This window comes from Amphiura filiformis, chromosome 17, assembly GCF_039555335.1.
Source record: "Amphiura filiformis chromosome 17, Afil_fr2py, whole genome shotgun sequence".
Taxonomy (NCBI): domain Eukaryota; kingdom Metazoa; phylum Echinodermata; class Ophiuroidea; order Amphilepidida; family Amphiuridae; genus Amphiura; species Amphiura filiformis.
Window position 1 is genome coordinate 25,416,840 of NC_092644.1, and position 21,346 is coordinate 25,438,185.

Here is a 21,346-nt window from a genome sequence, read left to right on the forward strand (position 1 = left end):
AATAGCTCCCAAATAACCTCTTGTATAACATGACCAGGAGGTACTTTTAAGCAGCAACACTCTCCTGGAAAAGGTCTCAATATCTTATCTTTGCATGCCACAATATATTTATCAATGTGTTTTAACTCTTGGTTGGAAGCAAGTAGCTCCCATTATCCCCAGACACTGAAATAAGGAAACAAGCCTGCACCAAAATTTTGGGATCTTTTGTCAGGCATTCAGAAAGAATGCAAAATTGATGAGCTTTTATTTAAAAAATTGCGTCCGTCGTCAATGAAAACCTGATTGAGAATGATCCCAGCAGCAAAATGGCACCGATGATCCAGAGTACACACGCCTGTGATTGGCTCCCTTGAACCGGTAACCAATAAGGCCATCACTTGACCAATAGCCAACCCCATTTCAGTCGCAGGGATAATTTTGTGTTTCATTTGACGAGCAAATTAAATTGCACTTCACACACAATCTACCTCAGCTAGGCTCTGGTTCAAGCCCTGCTATTTTTCCCTTGAATATAAACATGATGATCTTAAGATACAAACATTTTCGTTCATAATAACTGTGTTTCAATCACTATCATTCTCTGTCGAATCTCTCCTCTCTCCAAGATCACATTGCTCCAAGACCAAGCTCTTATTTTCAATATCAAAACAGGACTCTTCAGAAAAAGAGACTATTTACAAACAACTTAATGTTTAATTGAATGAATCTGCTGAATTTTTGACAATACTTTTGCATTTTAAATTACCAATAACCTTATGAACTTTGACCTTTTGAAACCCAAGTTTCCTGTTGGATTCTCGTATCTGTCAACTCGGCAACGCACATGCGATGTTTGAACTGCCGCCGATGGTCATAATGTCAGTGCTGATTGTTCGTATGTTTGTGCGACCGATCATTCACACTAATACATTTTTCTCGCAATAGTGCTGTGAACAAAATAGAAAAAGGCAAACATAAAAGCCGAGTATCCCAGAATGCTATACATTACTGTTGAATTTGAAACAGTCAAGCAATTGTTGCCATATGGTAATTGAATGTTTTTGTAACCCCTAGCAACAATCCCTCCAGCTGTATTGTTCTTGTTACAACAAAATTAGTGTATTATTAGTGCATTGTCCTCTTCGGGTTCCGGTGATATTGAATCAGCATTGATAACAATGTCGGTTTGTTCGGGCATATCTGTATCATCGACAATAACAAGATCATTATGTACTGAATGATCTGATTCTGTATTTCCCGAGTGTTCCCGGGAGTGTTCCGCCGATTCTATCACCAGATCCGTGTGTTCTGAGTGTTCCGAGTCTACAACAATATCAGTGTGTTGGGAGTGTCCTGAATCAACACTGTGCTGCGAATGCTCCCTTGAATGGTCTCTAGATGGCGCTCTTTTCCTGCGCGGTGACCTACGGGGTCCCAAATTTCTTGTGAGGCCGCTATTTAAGAGAAATTTAGAATAAATAAGCAATGAAAGAAGAAAACAAGAAAAAAATCTGTTAGCATATAATAATCCTGATTCTGGGATACTGGTGGCTTTACATTATGGATAACTATGGTGCACAAACTCATATAGGGGATATTTTTATGGTTGGTCAGGTTACCCAATACAACAATTACTTTTTTTTTCAGGCCTAAGCATGTTATGTTTGCTCAAATCAGTGCTGTATTAGAGTCCACTGTCCAAAGTCAGTGTGTTGGTAGTATCGAGAATCAACACTGTGCTGCGAATGCTCCCAAGAATAGCCTCTAGATGGCGCTATTTCCCTGCGCAGTGATCTACAGGGTCCAAACTTTCTTGCATGAAAGCTATTTAAGAGAAATTAGGAATAAAATAAGCAGCAAAGGGGTGGAAAGCAAAAAAAATATGGTTAGCAAATAATAGCAAATTCTGTTTGTGGGATGCAAGCTTTACGGATAACAGTGGTACACAAACTCATATTGGATGATGCATGGGCTGGAAGAACTGGGTATTAAACTACTGCTAATGGAGCAATCTACATAATACATTTGAATCCAGAACTATAATTTGCAATACTATAAGGCAAAAAAATCCGTTTTATTGATGCAACTGATAGCCTGAGAAGCAGTGGCGTAACTCCTATGCACTCTGGGGGTCCGGCACCCGGGCTAAGGGGGCACCCAGGCCTGGATACCCTGAATAACCCTAATAACTTTGAACACTCCTGCATTTGCCAAAGAATGGATTGTTGCTACTCGTAGATGTTAATGTACTTATGTTGTTCCTGCACTACACTGCAGCGCAATTTTTATATATTTTTGGCCAAAATATAAAAATAATCTAGGGCATATTTTTAGGGTTGGTCAGATTACACCAATACAACAATTATTTGTATTAGGCCTAAGCGTGCTAAGTTTGTACAAGTCTGTGCTGTAGAAGTGTCCATTTTTCTTTGGTATCTGAACATTTTTTATCAATTACACTCAAATATTTCATTACAAATTGGTAGTCAAGCTGTTATGTCACCATAGCTATACACAATGAACACAATAATTATAAAGCACAAAATCAAGCTTGTTTCAGGACAGTATGAATTCCCTTTTTCAACTGAAGCACCACTCATTTTGTTGTCAAACCCATTCACATTACAGAGCTCTAATGTGCGTGCAATTTAAAGAAGTAAAGAGTAATAGTCTGTTTTAAAATGAGCTGCTATGATGGCTACAGTTTGTTTGGCTTATAATTAAAATTATTTGTTTTTTGTTGTTACTGGGCATGTCAATAAACTCCCAACTTATGCTTGCGGAAATTCACATTTGTTAAGCGAGTGCCAGCACCCTGACCCAACTGCTTATACAATATTCTATATCAATACACAATGTTATGAGTCTCATTTTTTTGCTAATTATAAGCCAAACAAAATATAACAAGGTTTTGTTAATATGAAGGATAACACTTAAAATATGGAAAGGTAAGGCAAAAAAGGAAGAGAAAAGAGGTTTGGCCGAGGAGACCATGTACATAACTTTTGAAATTTACATTTTTTTTCTTTTGCCTTAAAAGAACTCCTTTTTTTTCTTCTTTTTTTTCCTTATAAAAAAGAGCACAAAGGAAAAATAAAAGACAAATCAAAGCAACAAATCATTCCAATTGAAGCTCGGTGTTCAAAGTAAAGAGCAAAAGTTTATTTCTTTGGGAATAAACACATAGGGATGAAGGTGACAGGTATCTGCCTTTCACATAGGGATGAAGTTGGCTGAAAAAGAGAGTACAGGTATATGCTGGAGGTGACAACATCTTCTTTTCCACATGCACATGCTGCATTGTCTTTGAGATAAACAAACTGCTGGATTGGTAGGCTGGAATGGATGGACAAGCTAATCAGACTTGAAACAAAAAAGTTTTAAATGATACAAAATCTGAAAAAGAACAAAGGAGAACACATTTATTTTCATCATACACTATTGGTTTGCTTTGATTGAATAAAATGTACATTTAATGCTATGGGCACTACTGCTTTTTTTTTTTTTTTTTACAAAGCCCCTGATTGGTCAATTTTATCTTGATATAATCATCTGGGTAACCAATCAAAACAGAGCTTTGAGATCTCTAAGCAATTTCAAGCTTCATTCATTGGAATAAACACCAGACACATGTCAAGTTACTAAAAGTCATCCCAAAGTCACATGGTTTAGGAGCGTTCTCTGTGTTCTTAAACCTTGTGAGCTCAGGATGATCTGAAGTGACCTCCAATTGAGATGTGTCTTGAATTTATTCCGTACAATTATGAGAGATGTATATAGCAGATGACAAGTGCATCTTTTTGATATAGATCTAGATGTACACATACAGTTCATAAAAAGGTTTAACTGCAGGTTACAAGGTGGCTAAAAAGAAACTGGGAAAAAAAAGAAGTATCAACGCATTAACTAAAACAACTTTAGCTTTGAAGCTTTGGTACATTTTACAACAGATAGCAGGATAGACAGAATAAAACATTATTTAAAGGTTAAAGGAGAAATCAATTAGCTTCCATTTTAGTAGCATGCTTTTATTAAACATCTGGGATAAGTAAATAGATTTTTATTATCATTTCAAAGATAGAGAAATATGTCAAGTACAGTAGGATTTTTAACATAAATTTAAATGGAAACTAAATAGAAAAATAATAGATTAAATAAATTTCGTATGCACAAAACCAGAAATTTACTCACGATTGACGGTTTCGTCTATCATGGTCGATAGACATCTTCAGAATGATGATGGTAGATCCTCACCACTTCCGGTTTGCCAGATCCCGACTGTAGATGGTGTTTCAGCCAGGAGAGGATCGTATTATCGTGACTTAAGTAGTGGGCCCCTCGTCTCTATTCATGACGTTGGTTCCCTTCTCCTGATCCAGATGGATTCTCTGATGTGTCTAGAGTTGAGTCACACTCCTTACAAAGGATCTTTGCATTGTCCCAGTTAATGATGTGATTGTGTTGCACAGCATGATCTGCTATGGCTGATTTTGACTGTTCACTTGACGATTGTTTTCGAGCTTGGCGGGTAAAGAACAAGCAAAACATCTGGATCAGGAGAAGGGGAACCAACGTCATGAATAGAGACGAGGGGGCCCACTACTTAAGTCACGTATACGATCCTCTCCTGGCTGAAACACCATCTACAGTCGGGATCTGGCAAACCGGAAGTGGTGAGGATCTACCATCATCATTCTGAAGATGTTCATCGACCATGATAGACTTAAACCGTCAATCGTGAGTAAATTTCTGGTTTTGTGCATACGAAATTTATTTAATCTGTTTATCTACAAACCTGATGAATCTATTCAGTGAGAAAAATAATAGTAATCATTCAATCCATCAATCATATTTATGTTCTGTTTAATCAAATTTTTACCATGCGCTTGTTGATCATTTCATTAAGCAGTTAGGAAAGATATTTTGTACAGAAAATCCCTGAATACCCCTTTAATTTGACATAAACCTAACACGACCCAGGCAATATTAATGCTTCAACATAAAAAGTCCAAGTTTTATGATATTTTCCCAAAATATCAAGACCTATCTCAAGAACCACTGAACCAATACTAAGCTTGTTTGTACTCATTTTAATGCATTTTTCATGCTGATTCCAAATATAGTCATGAAAATTTACAATTCTGAATTGTTGTCATTAACAAAATGTTGAAGCTTGTCGTCTGCAGTCTACACCCGCATGGAGCAAATTAATAAACTGGCATAGCTTATTGTTTCCTGTTGTTGGTCTGACAACCAAATTGTGAAATATATTGGTTTTGTTATTATTTTTTTCTTTATTTTAGAGTCAGGTTTTATGGTAACGTGTGCTTCAACTCATAAATTTTATTGTCATATCAGTGCCGAGTAGGTTGGATATGAAAAATATAGATCGATTTATTGATTTCATATTACTTGTAAACAAAATGTATAATAAACAAATCTTTTGAAAAATGTTCTGCTTGAAAATATTATTTTGGTATGGATTTCTCATATATAAAACCGATAAAATTGCTCCCTAAATAGTGTGGCCTACAGGCACAAGCTTTTGTTTTTTGTATAGCCTAATAGGCTAGCACAAGACATGTTGACTAAGTAACTGACACCATATTATGTGTCAACCTGTCCCTTATTGGGCTATTCCATAAAATCTACACCACCCCTGTGGAAGATTTTGGAAATATTGTCCACAGGGGAGTATGAATTTCAAATGGAATGAATACATTAGGCAGCTCCATTTGCAACTCACCCTCCCTCTGCTGACAATTCATGTTGAATCTTTCTCAGAGAGTGTATGAAATTCAAATGGAGCTGCCTAATGTGTTCATTCCATTTGAAATTCATACTCCCCTGTGGACAATATTTCCAAAATCTTCCACAGGGGTGGTGTAGATTCTAAATGGAATAGCCCATTACACAAATATGATTGATATGACTTGCCTTACTCACCACTAATTGACACGATGCTGTTGTATCATACAAATTAGAAACATGCACCAAACACATTTACCAATGCTATACTCTATCCAGATTGAAGTATGAAGTTATTCCACTCCACTGAATGTGACAGATTGTTTTCACCCTGAATCCTGGACTTTGAACATGGGTTCATTCTTTTCAGCTTGCACCAAAGGCTATTTTGACAATTTGAAAATTTCAGTTGCAAATCACAATATATGCCATTTTTACATTTTTTAATCAATTATTATTATTGACTACATTTGGTATAAGTCAAAATTTAAACATTTTCAGAATTTTCAAAATTGTCAAAATTGTGCAAATTACTTCATACATCAAGCTCATAGAGTATGCGATAGAAAGGACACATGTCACTGGGGAAAATTTGGAAAATGCACATAATCAACCAAATGGCTCATTATCACAATATATAGCACAAAACAACTCAAAATTGCCTAACCTACATCACAGCCATTAGTGATAACTTTTGATAAATCATATGAGATTGAGATAAATTTCATGAAATCGTGTCAAATGCTAATAAATCACCTACAATTGTGTTGAAGTATGTCACGTAACAGCTACTTTGAACTGAATTTTGCAATATTCTAATAAATTAGTTTTCCCATTATTTCCCCTGCAGTGACATAGGACCTGCAAAAGTAGTAAAATGTTTGCAGCTTTGTTTGTTTGTTTGTACAATATTTACTCCTCACCTGAGTAGGTCAATTGGTAGAGGGAATATAATGGTGGAGTTCTTCTCGGCTGAGATGGTGTTGAGAGTCTGTAAGTATCGCAGCTGTAGGGCAGAGGGCGCTTCAGCGATGACATCGGCTGCCTCCTTCAGGGCGCGGGAGGCATTCTGTTCACCCTCTGCTGCAATCACCTGTTGACAAATTAAAACAAAGAGTGGAAAAGTGCAAAATTATTATTTTTTTATTATATACCTATTGAAGCAGTATTTTGCAATTCTAGAATCATCTTTTAATGGTATGTTTGAGTAGATATTAACATTTAAAGTTTATTCCTAACATTTCAGTTGATTCTGATTTAGTGTTTGTGAGTTAACTGGAATTTTATATGCTGATTTTAGTATTGATGAAGTAACTATCTATTGCTGGTATTAGTATTTATGAAGTAACTATTTGCTGCTGATATCGGTATTGATGAAGTAGCTATCTACTGCTGATAATGGTATTGATAAAGTAACTATCTACTGCTGATATTGGAAGGGATGAAATAGCTATCTACTGTTGATGTTAGCATTGATGATGTAGCTGTATATCGCATGCTGATATTGGTATTGATGAAATATCTATTATTTGTAGAAGCTGGTATTGATGAAGTAGCTTTCTACTGCTGATATTGGTATTGATGAAGAAGCTATCTACTGCTGATATTGGTATTGACGAAGTAACAATCTATTGCTGATATTGATGAAGTAGCTATCTACTGTTGATATTGGTATTAGTGAAGTAACTATCCACAGCTGATATTGGTATTGATGAAGTAACTATCTACAGCTGATATTGGTATTGATGAACCCAGCAAACACAAAACGTTTTCGACATCATTCGCAAAAGGTTATAAAAGGTTGTCAGAAAACGTTTAAATGTCGGGTTATATAAATGGTATATTAAGAGTATAAAACGTTTTCATAACCTTAAAAAACATTTTTGATAATCTAATGCTCAGCAAACAAAAATGTTTTACAGAAAACGCTTAAATGTCGGGTTATATAAAGGGTATAAAAACGTTTTAATAACATTCCAAAAACATTCTTGAAAACTTGATACAAAACATTCTAAACAGAATGTTATTTTGGGAGTTGAAAAAATATTTTATGTAAAAATGTTTGCCCAAAATATTTTCAATAACGCTTTTAAAAACGTTTTCATGACCTTTATATAACCCGACATTTAAATGTTATTAATAGGTTTTGAAAAAACATTTTAAGAACATTTCTGTGCTTGCTGGGTTCAAATATTTTAACATAATGTTATTTAAGTATTGACACAATATTTGGCAAAATGTTTGCAAAAATAGTTTACAATAACATTTTTTGAAAACATTTAAAAATATTGTTGTAGTGTGTTTTCATACAAAACGCTTTTAAAATGTTATCATGACCTTTATATAACCCGACATTTTAATGTTATTAAAACGTTTTTACCTAAACCAAAAGCCAAAATATAACTTATTTAAAACGTTTTTTAAAACGTTTTTGTGTTTGCTGGGAAGTAGCTATCTAGTGCTGATATTGGTATTAATGAAGTACCATCTATTGCTGATATTGGTATTGATGAAGTAGCATCTACTGCTGATATTGGTATTGATGAAGCAACTATCTACAGCTGATATTGGTATTGATGAAGTAGCATCTACTGCTGATATTGGTATTGATGAAGCAACTATCTACAGCTGATATTGGTATTGATGGAGTAACTATCTACTGTTGGTATTGGTATTGATGAAGTAACTAACCACAGCTGATATTGATATTGATGAAGTAGCTATCTACTACTGATATAGGTATTGATGAAGTAACTATCCACAGCTGATATTGGTATTGATGATATTGGTATTTATGAAGTAACTATCTACAGCTGATATTGGTATTGATGAAGTAGCTATCTACTGCTGATATTGGTATTGATAAAGTAACTATCTACTGCTGATGTTGGCATTGATGAAGTAGTTGTATACTTCATGCTGATATTGGCATCGATGAAGTAGCTATTATCTGTTGAAGCTGGTACTGATGAAGTACCTTGCTACTTCTGATATTAGTATTGATGAAGTAACTCTACTGTTGATGTTGGCATTGATGAAGTAACTATTTGCTAATTTCTGAATTGAGGAAGTAACTATCTAATACTACCTACAACTGCTATTGATATTATACTGATAACGGTATTGATGAAGTAGATATCTACTACTGATATTGATACTGAATTAAGCTTGGTCTTAACCCTGGAATTATGGAAACTTTCTGGCCTCATAACTGCTAAATTGTTGGTTTGAAGTATATAAAAGTATACATATTTAGAATAGCAAAGACTTGATAAATTCATCTGTGGGGTCAAATTTGGGCCAAATCCCAAAATTTTTGGTCCACTTATTTTACCAAAAAAAATTCTTGGGTCAAAATTTTTTTATTAATTTTTAAAAACTGGATAAAAACATCTAGGAGCAGTTTTTTTTATTTTTTTTTATTTTGCCAACTTCACCAAAAATATTTGAAATTTGGGCAAAAATCAGGCTTTTTTTATGTTTTTTTTTTTTTTACAAATATTTTAACCATTTTTGGTGCAAATTTCTCAAGGTTAGTCAAAATTCAAAAAAATAAAGAACAGCTTTTAGATATTTTTATCTAGTTTTTAAAAATTGATACAAAATATATTTGGCCCAAGAATTTCTTTTGTTGCATTTAACATAATTCCAGGGTTAAGACCAACCTTAAAAAGCCATCTTATGCTAGCTGATACTGGAATGATCTGGTTTTCGACTGCTGATATCGATATTATGTCTACTGCTGATGAAGTAGCTATCTATTGCTGATATTAGTACTGATGCAGTAGCTATCTTCTACTAATATTGGTATTGATGAAGTAACTATTTACAGCTGATATTGGTATTGATGAAGTAGCTATCTACTGCTGATATTGGTATTGATGAAGTAGCTATCTACTGCTGATATTGGTATTGATGAAGTAGCTATCTACTGCTGATATTGGTATTGATAAAGTAGCTATCTACTGCTGATATTGGTATTGATGAAGTAGCTATCTACTGCTGATATTGGTATTGATGAAGTAGTAATAATAGAATCATTTGTTTTACCTTAGCTCTGGCTTCCCTTGCTGCCTCTGCTTCTGCTGCCATTGCACGCTGGAGTTGCACAGGGAGGCGGACATCCTTACTGTATGAACAAACAACAACAATATCAAAAATAGTCACCTCTTTGTTTGAAATGAGTCATATAGTAATAATTAGTTGGGTATTCACTGAGATAATTTCTATGGGCACGCATGAAACTTCCCATCCCCCAGTTACAAGAATTTTTTTAAACCTTTAGTGTTCTAGATACATTTTTTATGTAAAAAGAACAGCATTTGCAAAATTTTCTAATCCAAGAGAGAACTCCCTGTAGGGTTCTCCAAGAAAGTGCCCCCTCCCCTGGGCCCTGAAGTTCTGCATTCATACCTGGTATTGTTCATGAGGACTTCTACTTTCATGGTGCCTTTTCTATAGCAAATTATTTTGCAAGAAAGAAAAGGAAGAAAAAGGGAGAGCATGATATACAGTGAAAGATAGTAAAAAGGACAAGAGAGAAAAAAGAAAAACAAAAGACGAGTGGTGACACAAAGGACATAGTGGAAAATCCTGCACAAAACAACTTTGGTTTTTCCTGCAGTTGTCCTCCCCTAGTCAGAACCAAAAAAAATCATTTGAAATTTTTTTTTGAAATAAATATTTTGTTCACCCCCCAAAAAAAAAAAAAACACCCAAAAACAACAGCTTATACTCCCAGCCACTGGAAAGGGGGGGAAGAGACTTGTCCCAGTGAAAGCAGATAATGTAATGAAGTCAACTTGTTATTTTTAAGTTTAAGTAGCTTTGTGAATGACATACATGTACTTAATGAACAATAGTAGCATGCATGAATCTGAATCATCCACTTATTCACTTAATTCAGACATTGTATTCAATGTAAACGTCAAGCTTTCTTCGGTTAGTTGGTTAGTATGCCATATAAACCCATTCTGCACTTCTTAATGTTCTGCGTGCTGGCCATAGGCTTCAGAGAAGTTTTGAGATATTTTCTCAAAATATCAAGAGCTGTCTCAAGAACTCCTGAACCAATACTAGGCTTGTTTGTACTCATTTTAAAGCATTTTCCACGCTGATTTCAATTATGGTCATAAAAATTTACAATTCTGAATTTTTTGAATTTTTGATTTTTTTTTTAAAACTTGTCATCTGCAGTCGACACCCACGTGGAGAGTGTTAATGTTATACACTAGTACTGCTATCTTTCACTTTTATCTCAATACTCCCTCTCTCTCCCTCTCTTTCCCCCTCTCTTTCTCGCAACTATCGGTATTACATCTATGACTTAACATGCTTAATGCTCTGCTTGCTAGCCATAGGCTTCAACGTAAAAAGTGTAAGTTTTGAGATCGTTTCTAAAAATAGCAAGAGCTATCTCAAGAACCACTGAACCAATACTAGGCTTGTTTGTACTCATTTTAATGCATTTTTCATGCTGATTCCAAATATGGTCATGATAATGTACAATTCTGACATTTTTGAAATTTCAAAAAAAAAAATTGAAACTTGTTGTCTGCATGGAGTTAAAACAATCAAATGATCAACAAGCAGAAATAGGTCAATTGGATCAGAATAGCTCGTACTTAAACATTAAAAATAACTAATTCTGTAAGTGTCTGCAGCAGATATCCCCAAAATCAACATTGCTCGGGTTCATGCTAACCATGTTAATCATGGTTTAAGAATTTGAAAGCCTCAGTTGCATGACATGAATAAAGTAATGGCATACATGTGCATACATTTTATCCTTCCTTTGTGTTAAGTCCTTGATTATTATTCCAGTTGAAATTATATGCCCCTATGAAAGACATGACCTTAATTTCTCACACATGAGGTGTAGATTTTAAATAGAGTCATCCATTCAGGTAACCCCATTTGAAATTCACACTCCTTGTGTAGAAGATTAAGGTCATGTCTTCCATAGTGGGGCATATGGAGTTCAACTGGAATAGCACATTTTGTCGTCATTAGATTCCTTTCATGTTTGCCATTTGCAGGGTTTATAAGCACATTTATGATTGTTCAAAAACTGCCTAAATCTTAAATTGAGATAATTCTGGTTTAGCAAAGCACTAATTTTCAACAGTTTATACCATTCTATTCTATTCTATTCTGTATGAGTGGATATTCATACCAGGGGCGTAGCAAGAGCCCCGAGGGCCCATGGACAAGAATCAGTGCAGGGCCCTTTTAGCATGGCCGGATTTTCCATTGGGCCAGAGCCCCCCCCCCCAATTGCCCTGTGCATGTTCTTCTTAGCCCGATAACAGCATGTTTTGAATCAAAATATGGCAAAATTGCAAAATTTTGAGTGCTTCGCGCATATCATACTAGCCCATCACATAGTAAAATTCACCTTCATTTTGGGCTAAAATGGTCTGAAATTAAAATTTTATTTCGCGCGCAAATGTCCTTATAAGATAGGAAAAAAATATGCTTATCGTCCTCTAATTTGCAATGCTTCTGCCACCACTGTCGATCTTATAGTAGGGCCCCAATTTGTAAACCAAACTTGGCCTCTTGAGTGCACACACCTTCCTCACGGTGAGTTTGGGCCTCCAAATTTTGGCATGGTCCGGGTAAATTCGGCCCTGCTTTTTAGCATCTCCTTTAAATTATCGCTTATTTAATTTTCTTTTTTGCTTGGGGCCCATGAACCCTCGGGGCCCATGGACTTCGTCCACCCTGTCCCCCCGCTTGCTACGCGCCTGATTCATACGTAGTGCTAGATATATAAAATGATTAAAGAGTTTAACTTTAACACTATACTATTTTTGCTCACCTGGAATGTTTTCGCTAGGTCGACTAGCATCTTCGGCAGATGATGCTGTGATATCTTGTCTATCAATCGGGATAGTCCTTACTGATGACACACATACATGACAAAAGGACTCGCAAATCGAGACTGAACTGTGATAAAGGACTAGAAGATCCTATCTGGGATAACCTGCTGATGCCCAGGGTGGAACAACATTGTAAAATCCTATGTCATTGTGACAATCATATGACGTCATCAGCGAGGTCATCAGTAAGGACTATCCTGATTGTAGTCAAGATATCATCGCAGCATCACCATCTGCTGAAGACACACTAGTCGACCTAGCGAAAATGTTCTAGGTGAGCAAAAAAATAGTGTAGTGTTGAAGTTAAACTCTTTAATTATTCTATTCTATTCTATTATATTCTATTCTATTCTACAGGGTGTCAAAAAAAAAAAAGGCCCCTCATTGCGCCTCTCTTTTCTCCTATTTCTGAAAAGTTGATCAAATATATTTTGGTATGTAAAAAACCTTGAGTCGTTAGCTTTAATAAACCAAAACAATTATATCAATCGGCTCACAACTTTTGAAGATATGCTCTTTTAAAGAAATGTACCCGCTTTTCACTCCGTCCACGGAGAAGGTTTCGCTACTTCAAAGATTGAAAAGGAGTACACATACCATGCATGAATATCAAACATTCCTCAATGATAACTTTATAAAATAACTTTATTTATCGAATGGGCTTTACCGGTGGGTTTATGGGCAATGGATTTTGTTAATAGTGTCATTAATTTGTGGGTAAAATGGATACCGAATGGGACTTCTTTGGCTTTACTTGCAATTACTTATTTTTTCTTGGTTATTTATGCCTTTTTGTTTTATTATGTTTCTTACTTTCTTACTTTGTTGTTTCTTGCTTTCTTTTTTTAAAATTTACAACATAAGTCATTTCTCTTTTTAGGATAAAAGGTAGCCCTAAAAGGCTGTTTGATTTGTCTTTAGTTCTTCTGAAGTGCTGTGCTGCTCTGCCCTCTACCTGGTTGCCTCCTTGGCGAATACAGGTTTCAGCCCTGGTCCTCATTGCATCAATTGCGTTGTGTACCATCCTTGTGCACCGGATACTTGCGAATGCATTCAGTAATGCATTTGCGAATATCTTGGATTTTGCCACAAAGCAAAAAAAATCAAGTGGTGTGAGGTCTGGTGATCGTACAGGCCACTCCACAGCATGAGCCATCCCAACCACTCTGGTTGCTATCCATGGACAGAGTGAAAAACTGGTACTTTTATTCAAAAGGGCATATCTTCAAAAGTTGTGAGCCGATTGAAATAATTGTTTTGGTTTATTAAAGCTAACAATTAAAGGTTTCTTTACATATAAAAATATATTTAATCAAGTTTTCAGAAATAGGAGAAAAAGAGGGCGCAATGAGGGGCCTCTTTTTTTGGGACACCCTGTATTCTATTCTATTCTATTCTATTCTATTCTATTCTATTCAGATCAAATCATTGTAACCTATCAGTTTGAGGGTTGAGAACCAGAAAGCCTTAACTCACAATGACATGCTCTCACAAATCAGCATAAAGTAACTTTTAGAGATATTCCAGATTTAAAATCCTTATTTTATACAGTACCCTTTAAAAACATACCAAACATGTTAGGATGGTTCCTTACTTTGGTCTTAAAAATCAATATTTCCTCTGAAATTTCTTTGTTTTCTATTTCAATTTTGTAATGTTTAATAGACTGTATCTCCTATAGTGCCTTGGCGACTTTATATTGTGGGAGTACCCAGGAGGAGTACATCATTGTGAATTAAGGCTTTCTGGTTCCCAACCATCGAGTTGTCAAATCACATGAATCCCAGCAACTTTGGGTCAAATTGACAAAATCATCGCCACCAATCGTGGACACCTCATCAGTATTCACCTCATTTTGGATACAGAAAGGATTTTTAACAGGTGCATCAATTCTGGATCTGTGTTTCTCTAAAAAGCTACCTAAATGATTCGGGAGCCTCAGGAGACACTTAAGCATGAACTAGTGGCATGCTCATGAATAACAAACACTGCTAAAGTACAGCTACTTCACAAACCGGACAAGCATTTTGCAATTCTTTCAAATCCATTGTATTCTAAAATTTGTTAAATCGTCTTTTTTTTGTAAAACCATAGATTGTATGATGGTGTATTTCACTGTCATCTTTTACCTCCTAACACGATGGGTAAGATTTCATTTGTAGCATTACGATGTATCAATTACGATCGGGATATGAGATGTGCGGAAACATTTCCACGTTTGGTTATGAATGTCGTTGATACCTTATTCAACACCACGCTTACGAGCTAATCATAAGTAGTTTTAACATCGGAAAATCAAGACTTCCCCTGATGCTTTGCACACAATTGCGAGCTGTTGGGCTATTCCAGTTGAAATGCATATGCCCGCTTTGGAAGACATAACCTTTGTCTTCTCCACACAGGGAGTGTGAATTTCAAATGGAGTTACCTGAATGGGTGATATGTGGGAGATTAAGGCCCATCATGCATTGGGCTATTCCAGTTGAAATCCATACACCCCCTATGGAAGACATAACTTTAATCTTCCACACAGGGAGTGTGGATTTCAAATGGAGTTACCTAAATGGGTGATTCCATTTGAAATCTACACCCCCCCTATGTGGGAGATTAAAGCTGTAGCTTCCATAGGGGGTGTATGGAATAGCCTAGCAATGCATGATGGGAAGGCTTTCATGTCTGCTGTAAGTAGTTTCCTTCCTCTAGTGGAAGCTATCTCAAAGTAAAACCCGGGTTAAGGGTGCGTTAATACGCGTGACCCAACACAACTTACATGAGGTACACAGGGTTTATTTCGTCTGGAACGCTCTCTGGGGAGCTGAGTAACTTGCGATACTTAGATAAATGTGTGTTCTGGTAAAACATGCGTAGAATGCTTGGATTGCTATCTGGTATGAATGCAACAATAAACCTCATTCTTGATTTGTACACGGAATCTAATTTGTGAATGTGTGTCAAATTTTATAGGACATAGTATTATGGTTCCTTGCCATTGGCTTCAACATAAAAAGTGCAAGTTTTGAGATATTTTCTCAAAATATCACGAGTTATCTTAAGAACCACTGAACCAATACTAGGCTTGTTTGTACTCATTCTAATGTACTTTTCATGCTGATTCCACATATGGTCATAACAATTTACATTTCTGAAAATTTTTGGGGAAAAAAATTGAACTTGTCATCTGCAGTTGACACCCACATGGAGAATTTTAACTTTAAAAAAGTTTAAATCATTCACTTGTTCAATCAATCACAATGCCACTGTAAAATGCTTGAATATTTAAAACAATTTCTGAAATTGTTGAGCTCATCATGCAAATGTGTATTTTAAAAGCTATAAAATGTTGAACAATTATTCCTTTGAAGCACATTGTTGTTATCTACTGAAGATAGTAATTCTTTAAAGTTGTGCTATTTCACATTATGACAAAGATTCATCAAAAGCTCCATCCACTTAACCAATACTAGGCTTGTTTGTACTCATTCTAATGTATTTTTTATGCCGATTCCAAATATGGTCATGAAAATTCTGAAATTTTTTGAATTAAAAAAAATTGAATTTGTTGTCTACAGTCAACACCCGCATGATGAGAGTTAAGATTTGGATCATTCACTTGTTCAATCAATCATTATGCCACTATAAAATGCTTGAATGTTTAAAACAATTTCTGAAAGATGAGCTCATCATGCAAATGTATATTTTAAAAGCTATAAAGTGTAGAACAATTATTCTTTTAAAGCATATTTTGCTATCTACTGAAGATAGTAATTCTTCAAAGTTGTGCTATTTCATATGATGAAAAAGATTCATCAAAAGCTCCATGTAATTTTTTTGTGTATAGGCCTACATAAAACCATGAACACCAGGATTTTTTTGTGGGGGCGGGGGAAAGAAAATTTTTGGAGGGTATATCCAAAATTTTGCCTAAAATAAAGCATTTTTGACTTGGTAGAAGAGAAGAGTACATTTTCCAGATATATTTTGACTGGGGAGAAACTGTTGGGAGGGTTCAAAGCCCAAAATTGGTGGGGAGAAATTTCCTAAAATGTCCACCTCATGAAAACCTTAGCAACATCAACTTACATTTCAACTCTCTCCACCTTGATACCCCATGGGTCGGTTGCCTCATCCAACGAGCTCTGTAAATTAAAAACAAAATGATAATGTTAATAATAATAATACAATTCTCTGTTTGTCAATTACCCATAATGCATTTTGATTTAAACCTCCATATAATTGTGACACGATCAAGGGAAATGAGTCGGATGTCACTAATATTGATTTTGAGATATTGGCAAAGAAAGTGTTAAAATTCTTTTGGTTTATGTTGTTTTCAGTGATTGATAAATTGACATAACTTCGTAACGAAAAGTCGTATCAACATGGGATTTTCAGTTTCTGAAAGCTCTAAATGTCTTCTTTTGAAACATCTATAAAAGTCATTTTTGACCAAGGTCGACATGTGACTCATTCCCCTTACCTACTCACATATGCGCAATCAGTCGTGTGGTATGTCTTGTGTATTTGATGTTCAACATGTAATTTTGTCTAAATCTGTGTGCCGAAAAATGACAAACATTTGCTCTTTTCTGTACTATTACTGTCATATTGTGAAGTACCATATAGCTGAGGTGTTAGTTCAATATGTTAGGAAAATATTTACCTGATGACCCCATGTTGACATTGGCTAACCAAAAGGGTATAAATGAGTGACATTTCTTTTCCACCATTTTGATATATGTGACCTATATAGTTAAATCATGATGCATTGTGGGTAATATGCAAATTTAATTAACTCATGGACGCAAAGGCAGACACTGACTGAAATCTATATATCTTTCATTCTTACATCAGGATTTAAAATTATTCTGTAGAAACAGTGGTTAGCAAATAATGTGTATTTAAATTTAAATCTTAAGAATTTGAAATTCAATCTTTCAGATTTAAATCAAACTTTAATTGATTCAAAAGAAACTAATAGTCTTTTTTTTTCATTTTAAAAAATCTTGTCAGTGAAATAAGAACTTTGATCAGTTATGTTTATTTCTTAAATGTACAGCATTCACCATTAAGCTGAGTAACTGTGCTGAATTCTGCAACCCAACCCTAACTTGTTCCATGGTGACTTGTTCATAATCAAAATATTCATTAAAAAATCTGCATGTAATTGGCTTATACTGACATATATTCTACTTTATTCAAAGTTACTCTGTTGTTGTTTTTGACCAAAAATGTCTATGGAAACCACTGAAGTTCTTGAAAAGATGAGATGTGTCACATAGGTTGCTCTGAGACCTGTTAACTTCCTGGACACTACTGATCATCTAACAGCATTTCTGATTGGTTGATAACTTGAAATGCTCATTTCAATTGCCAATTATGACTAGGCTTTAAATCTATTTATGGCCGAACTTGCATATGCAGATGATATTATTAATGCCCTCCTTGGTTGGTTCAAAATTGGACACAATATTCATTTTGGCCAATCGGCAGGTAGTTCTCATGAGGTTAATGTTATTTTACCTCTCATGTCCAGGGCTATTTTTGCTCAATTGTCCATCATAATATACTGCCTCTTTCCCTTTGCCCTACCTAAGACAGTTAATAACCTTAATAGACACATCAATCGTATTACAAGTTATTTTTTGTCTCAAACTAAGCTTGCAAGCTTCATCTGACATATATCCCAGCCATCTGTATAAACATTTCCTCGGTTTCAAGGCACTCTATGTTCACTTTGTTTTTTTACTTCCCACACTCCCTTTGCTAACGGTTCCTTCCAGTTCTTACTGTAAAATGTGATTATATCTAGTGCTGTATTTCAATCAATAACCAATACATGGTATAAATTGTAATGTGTATTGATCCTTACAGATTTCATGAGTCGGGGGCCAATGTCTCAATTCACCGATCGATATCCCCAAATCCCAGGATGATTCCTGGGATTTCTCCTTGATTATTCATGTGATATATCGGCAGGTAATGTGATGTGCTATCTTCAGTAGATAGCAAGTTATTCATGTGGTATATCGGCAGGTAATGTGATGTGCTATCTTCAGTAGATAGCAAGTTATTCATGTGATATATCGGCAGGTAATGTGAGGTGCTATCTTCAGTAGATAGCAAGTTATTCATGTGATATATCGGCAGGTAATGTGATGTGCTATCTTCAGTAGATAGCAAGTTATTCATGTGATATATCGGCAGGTAATGTGATGTGCTATCTTCAGTAGATAGCAAGTTATTTATGTGATATATCGGCAGGTAATGTGATGTGCTATCTTCAGTAGATAGCAAGTTATTCATGTGATATATCAGCAGGTAATGTGAGGTGCTATCTTCAGTAGATAGCAAGTTATTCATGTGATATATCGGCAGGTAATGTGATGTGCTATCTTCAGTAGATAGCAAGTTATTCATGTGGTATATCGGCAGGTAATGTGATGTGCTATCTTCAGTAGATAGCAAGTTATTCATGTGATATATCAGCAGGTAATGTGATGTGCTATCTTCAGTAGATAGCAAGTTATTCATTTGATATATCAGCAGGTAATGTGATGTGCTATCTTCAGTAGATAGCAAGTTATTCATGTGATATATCGGCAGGTAATGTGATGTGCTATCTTCAGTAGATAGCAAGTTATTCATGTGGTATATTGGCAGGTAATGTGATGTGCTATCTTCAGTAGATAGCAAGTTATTCATGTGATATATCAGCAGGTAATGTGATGTGCTATCTTCAGTATATAGCAAGTTATTCATGTGATATATCAGCAGGTAATGTGATGTGCTATCTTCAGTAGATAGCAAGTTATTCATGTGATATATCGGCAGGTAATGTGATGTGCTATCTTCAGTAGATAGCAAGTTATTCATGTGATATATCAGCAGGTAATGTGATGTGCTATCTTCAGTATATAGCAAGTTATTCATGTGATATATCGGCAGGTAATGTGATGTGCTATCTTCAGTAGATAGCAAGTTATTCATGTGATATATCGGCAGGTAATGTGATGTGCTATCTTCAGTAGATAGCAAGTTATTCATGTGATATATCAGCAGATAATGTGATGGGCTATCTTCAGTAGATAGCAAGTTATTCATGTGATATATCGGCAGGTAATGTGATGTGCTATCTTCAGTAGATAGCAAGTTATACATGTGATATATCAGCAGATAATGTGATGTGCTATCTTCAGTAGATAGCAAGTTATTCATGTGATATATCGGCAGGTAATGTGATGTGCTATCTTCAGTAGATAGCAAGTTATTCATGTGATATATCAGCAGGTAATGTGATGTGCTATCTTCAGTAGATAGCAAGTTATTCATGTGATATATCGGCAGGTAATGTGATGTGCTATCTTCAGTAGATAGCAAGTTATACATGTGATATATCGGCAGGTAATGTGATGTGCTATCTTCAGTAGATAGCAAGTTATTCATGTGATATATTGGCAGGTAATGTGATGTGCTATCTTCAGTAGATAGCAAGTTATTCATGTGATATATCGGCAGGTAATGTGATGTGCTATCTTCAGTAGATAGCAAGTTATTCATGTGATATATCAGCAGATAATGTGAGGTGCTATCTTCAGTAGATAGCAAGTTATTCATGTGATATATCGGCAGGTAATGTGATGTGCTATCTTCAGTAGATAGCAAGTTATTCATGTGATATATTGGCAGGTAATGTGATGTGCTATCTTCAGTAGATAGCAAGTTATTCATGTGATATATCGGCAGGTAATGTGATGTGCTATCTTCAGTAGATAGTAAGTTATTCATGTGATATATCAGCAGATAATGTGAGGTGCTATCTTCAGTAGATAGCAAGTTATTCATGTGATATATCGGCAGGTAATGTGATGTGCTATCTTCAGTAGATAGCAAGTTATTCATGTGATATATTGGCAGGTAATGTGATGTGCTATCTTCAGTAGATAGCAAGTTATTCATGTGATATATTGGCAGGTAATGTGATGTGCTATCTTCAGTAGATAGCAAGTTATTCATGTGATATATCGGCAGGTAATGTGATGTGCTATCTTCAGTAGATAGCAAGTTATTCATGTGATATATCGGCAGGTAATGTGATGTGCTATCTTCAGTAGATAGCAAGTTATTCATGTGATATATCGGCAAGTAATGTGATGTGCTATCTTCAGTAGATAGCAAGTTATTCATGTAATATATCGGCAGGTAATGTGATGTGCTATCTTCAGTAGATAGCAAGTTATTCATGTGATATATCAGCAGATAATGTGAGGTGCTATCTTCAGTAGATAGCAAGTTATACATGTGATATATCAGCAGATAATGTGATGTGTTATCTTCAGTAGATAGCAAGTTATTCATGTGATATATAGGCAGGTAATGTGATGTGCTATCTTCAGTAGATAGCAAGTTATTCATGTGATATATCGGCAGGTAATGTGATGTGCTATCTTCAGTAGATAGCAAGTTATTCATGTGATATATTGGCAGGTAATGTGATGTGCTATCTTCAGTAGATAGCAAGTTATTCATGTGATATATCGGCAGGTAATGTGATGTGCTATCTTCAGTAGATAGCAAGTTATTCATGTGATATATCAGCAGATAATGTGAGGTGCTATCTTCAGTAGATAGCAAGTTATTCATGTGATATATCGGCAGGTAATGTGATGTGCTATCTTCAGTAGATAGCAAGTTATTCATGTGATATATTGGCAGGTAATGTGATGTGCTATCTT

General features: G+C 35.4%; 1 protein-coding gene across 1 annotated transcript in view; it reads right to left on the minus strand.

Moving 5' to 3' along the window:
- Positions 1-1,034: 1,034 nt before the first annotated feature.
- Positions 1,035-21,346, minus strand: part of LOC140137539 (stomatin-like) — a 248,197-nt gene continuing 227,885 nt past the window's right edge. Inside the window, exons 6-9 of the mRNA XM_072159252.1 lie at positions 16,695-16,750; positions 9,781-9,859; positions 6,654-6,823; positions 1,035-1,436 (exon numbers count right to left, since the gene is read on the minus strand). Of these exons, the coding sequence (XP_072015353.1) occupies positions 1,097-1,436; positions 6,654-6,823; positions 9,781-9,859; positions 16,695-16,750 (645 nt within the window). The 3' untranslated portion in view covers positions 1,035-1,096. The remainder of the gene's footprint in view (positions 1,437-6,653; positions 6,824-9,780; positions 9,860-16,694; positions 16,751-21,346) is intronic.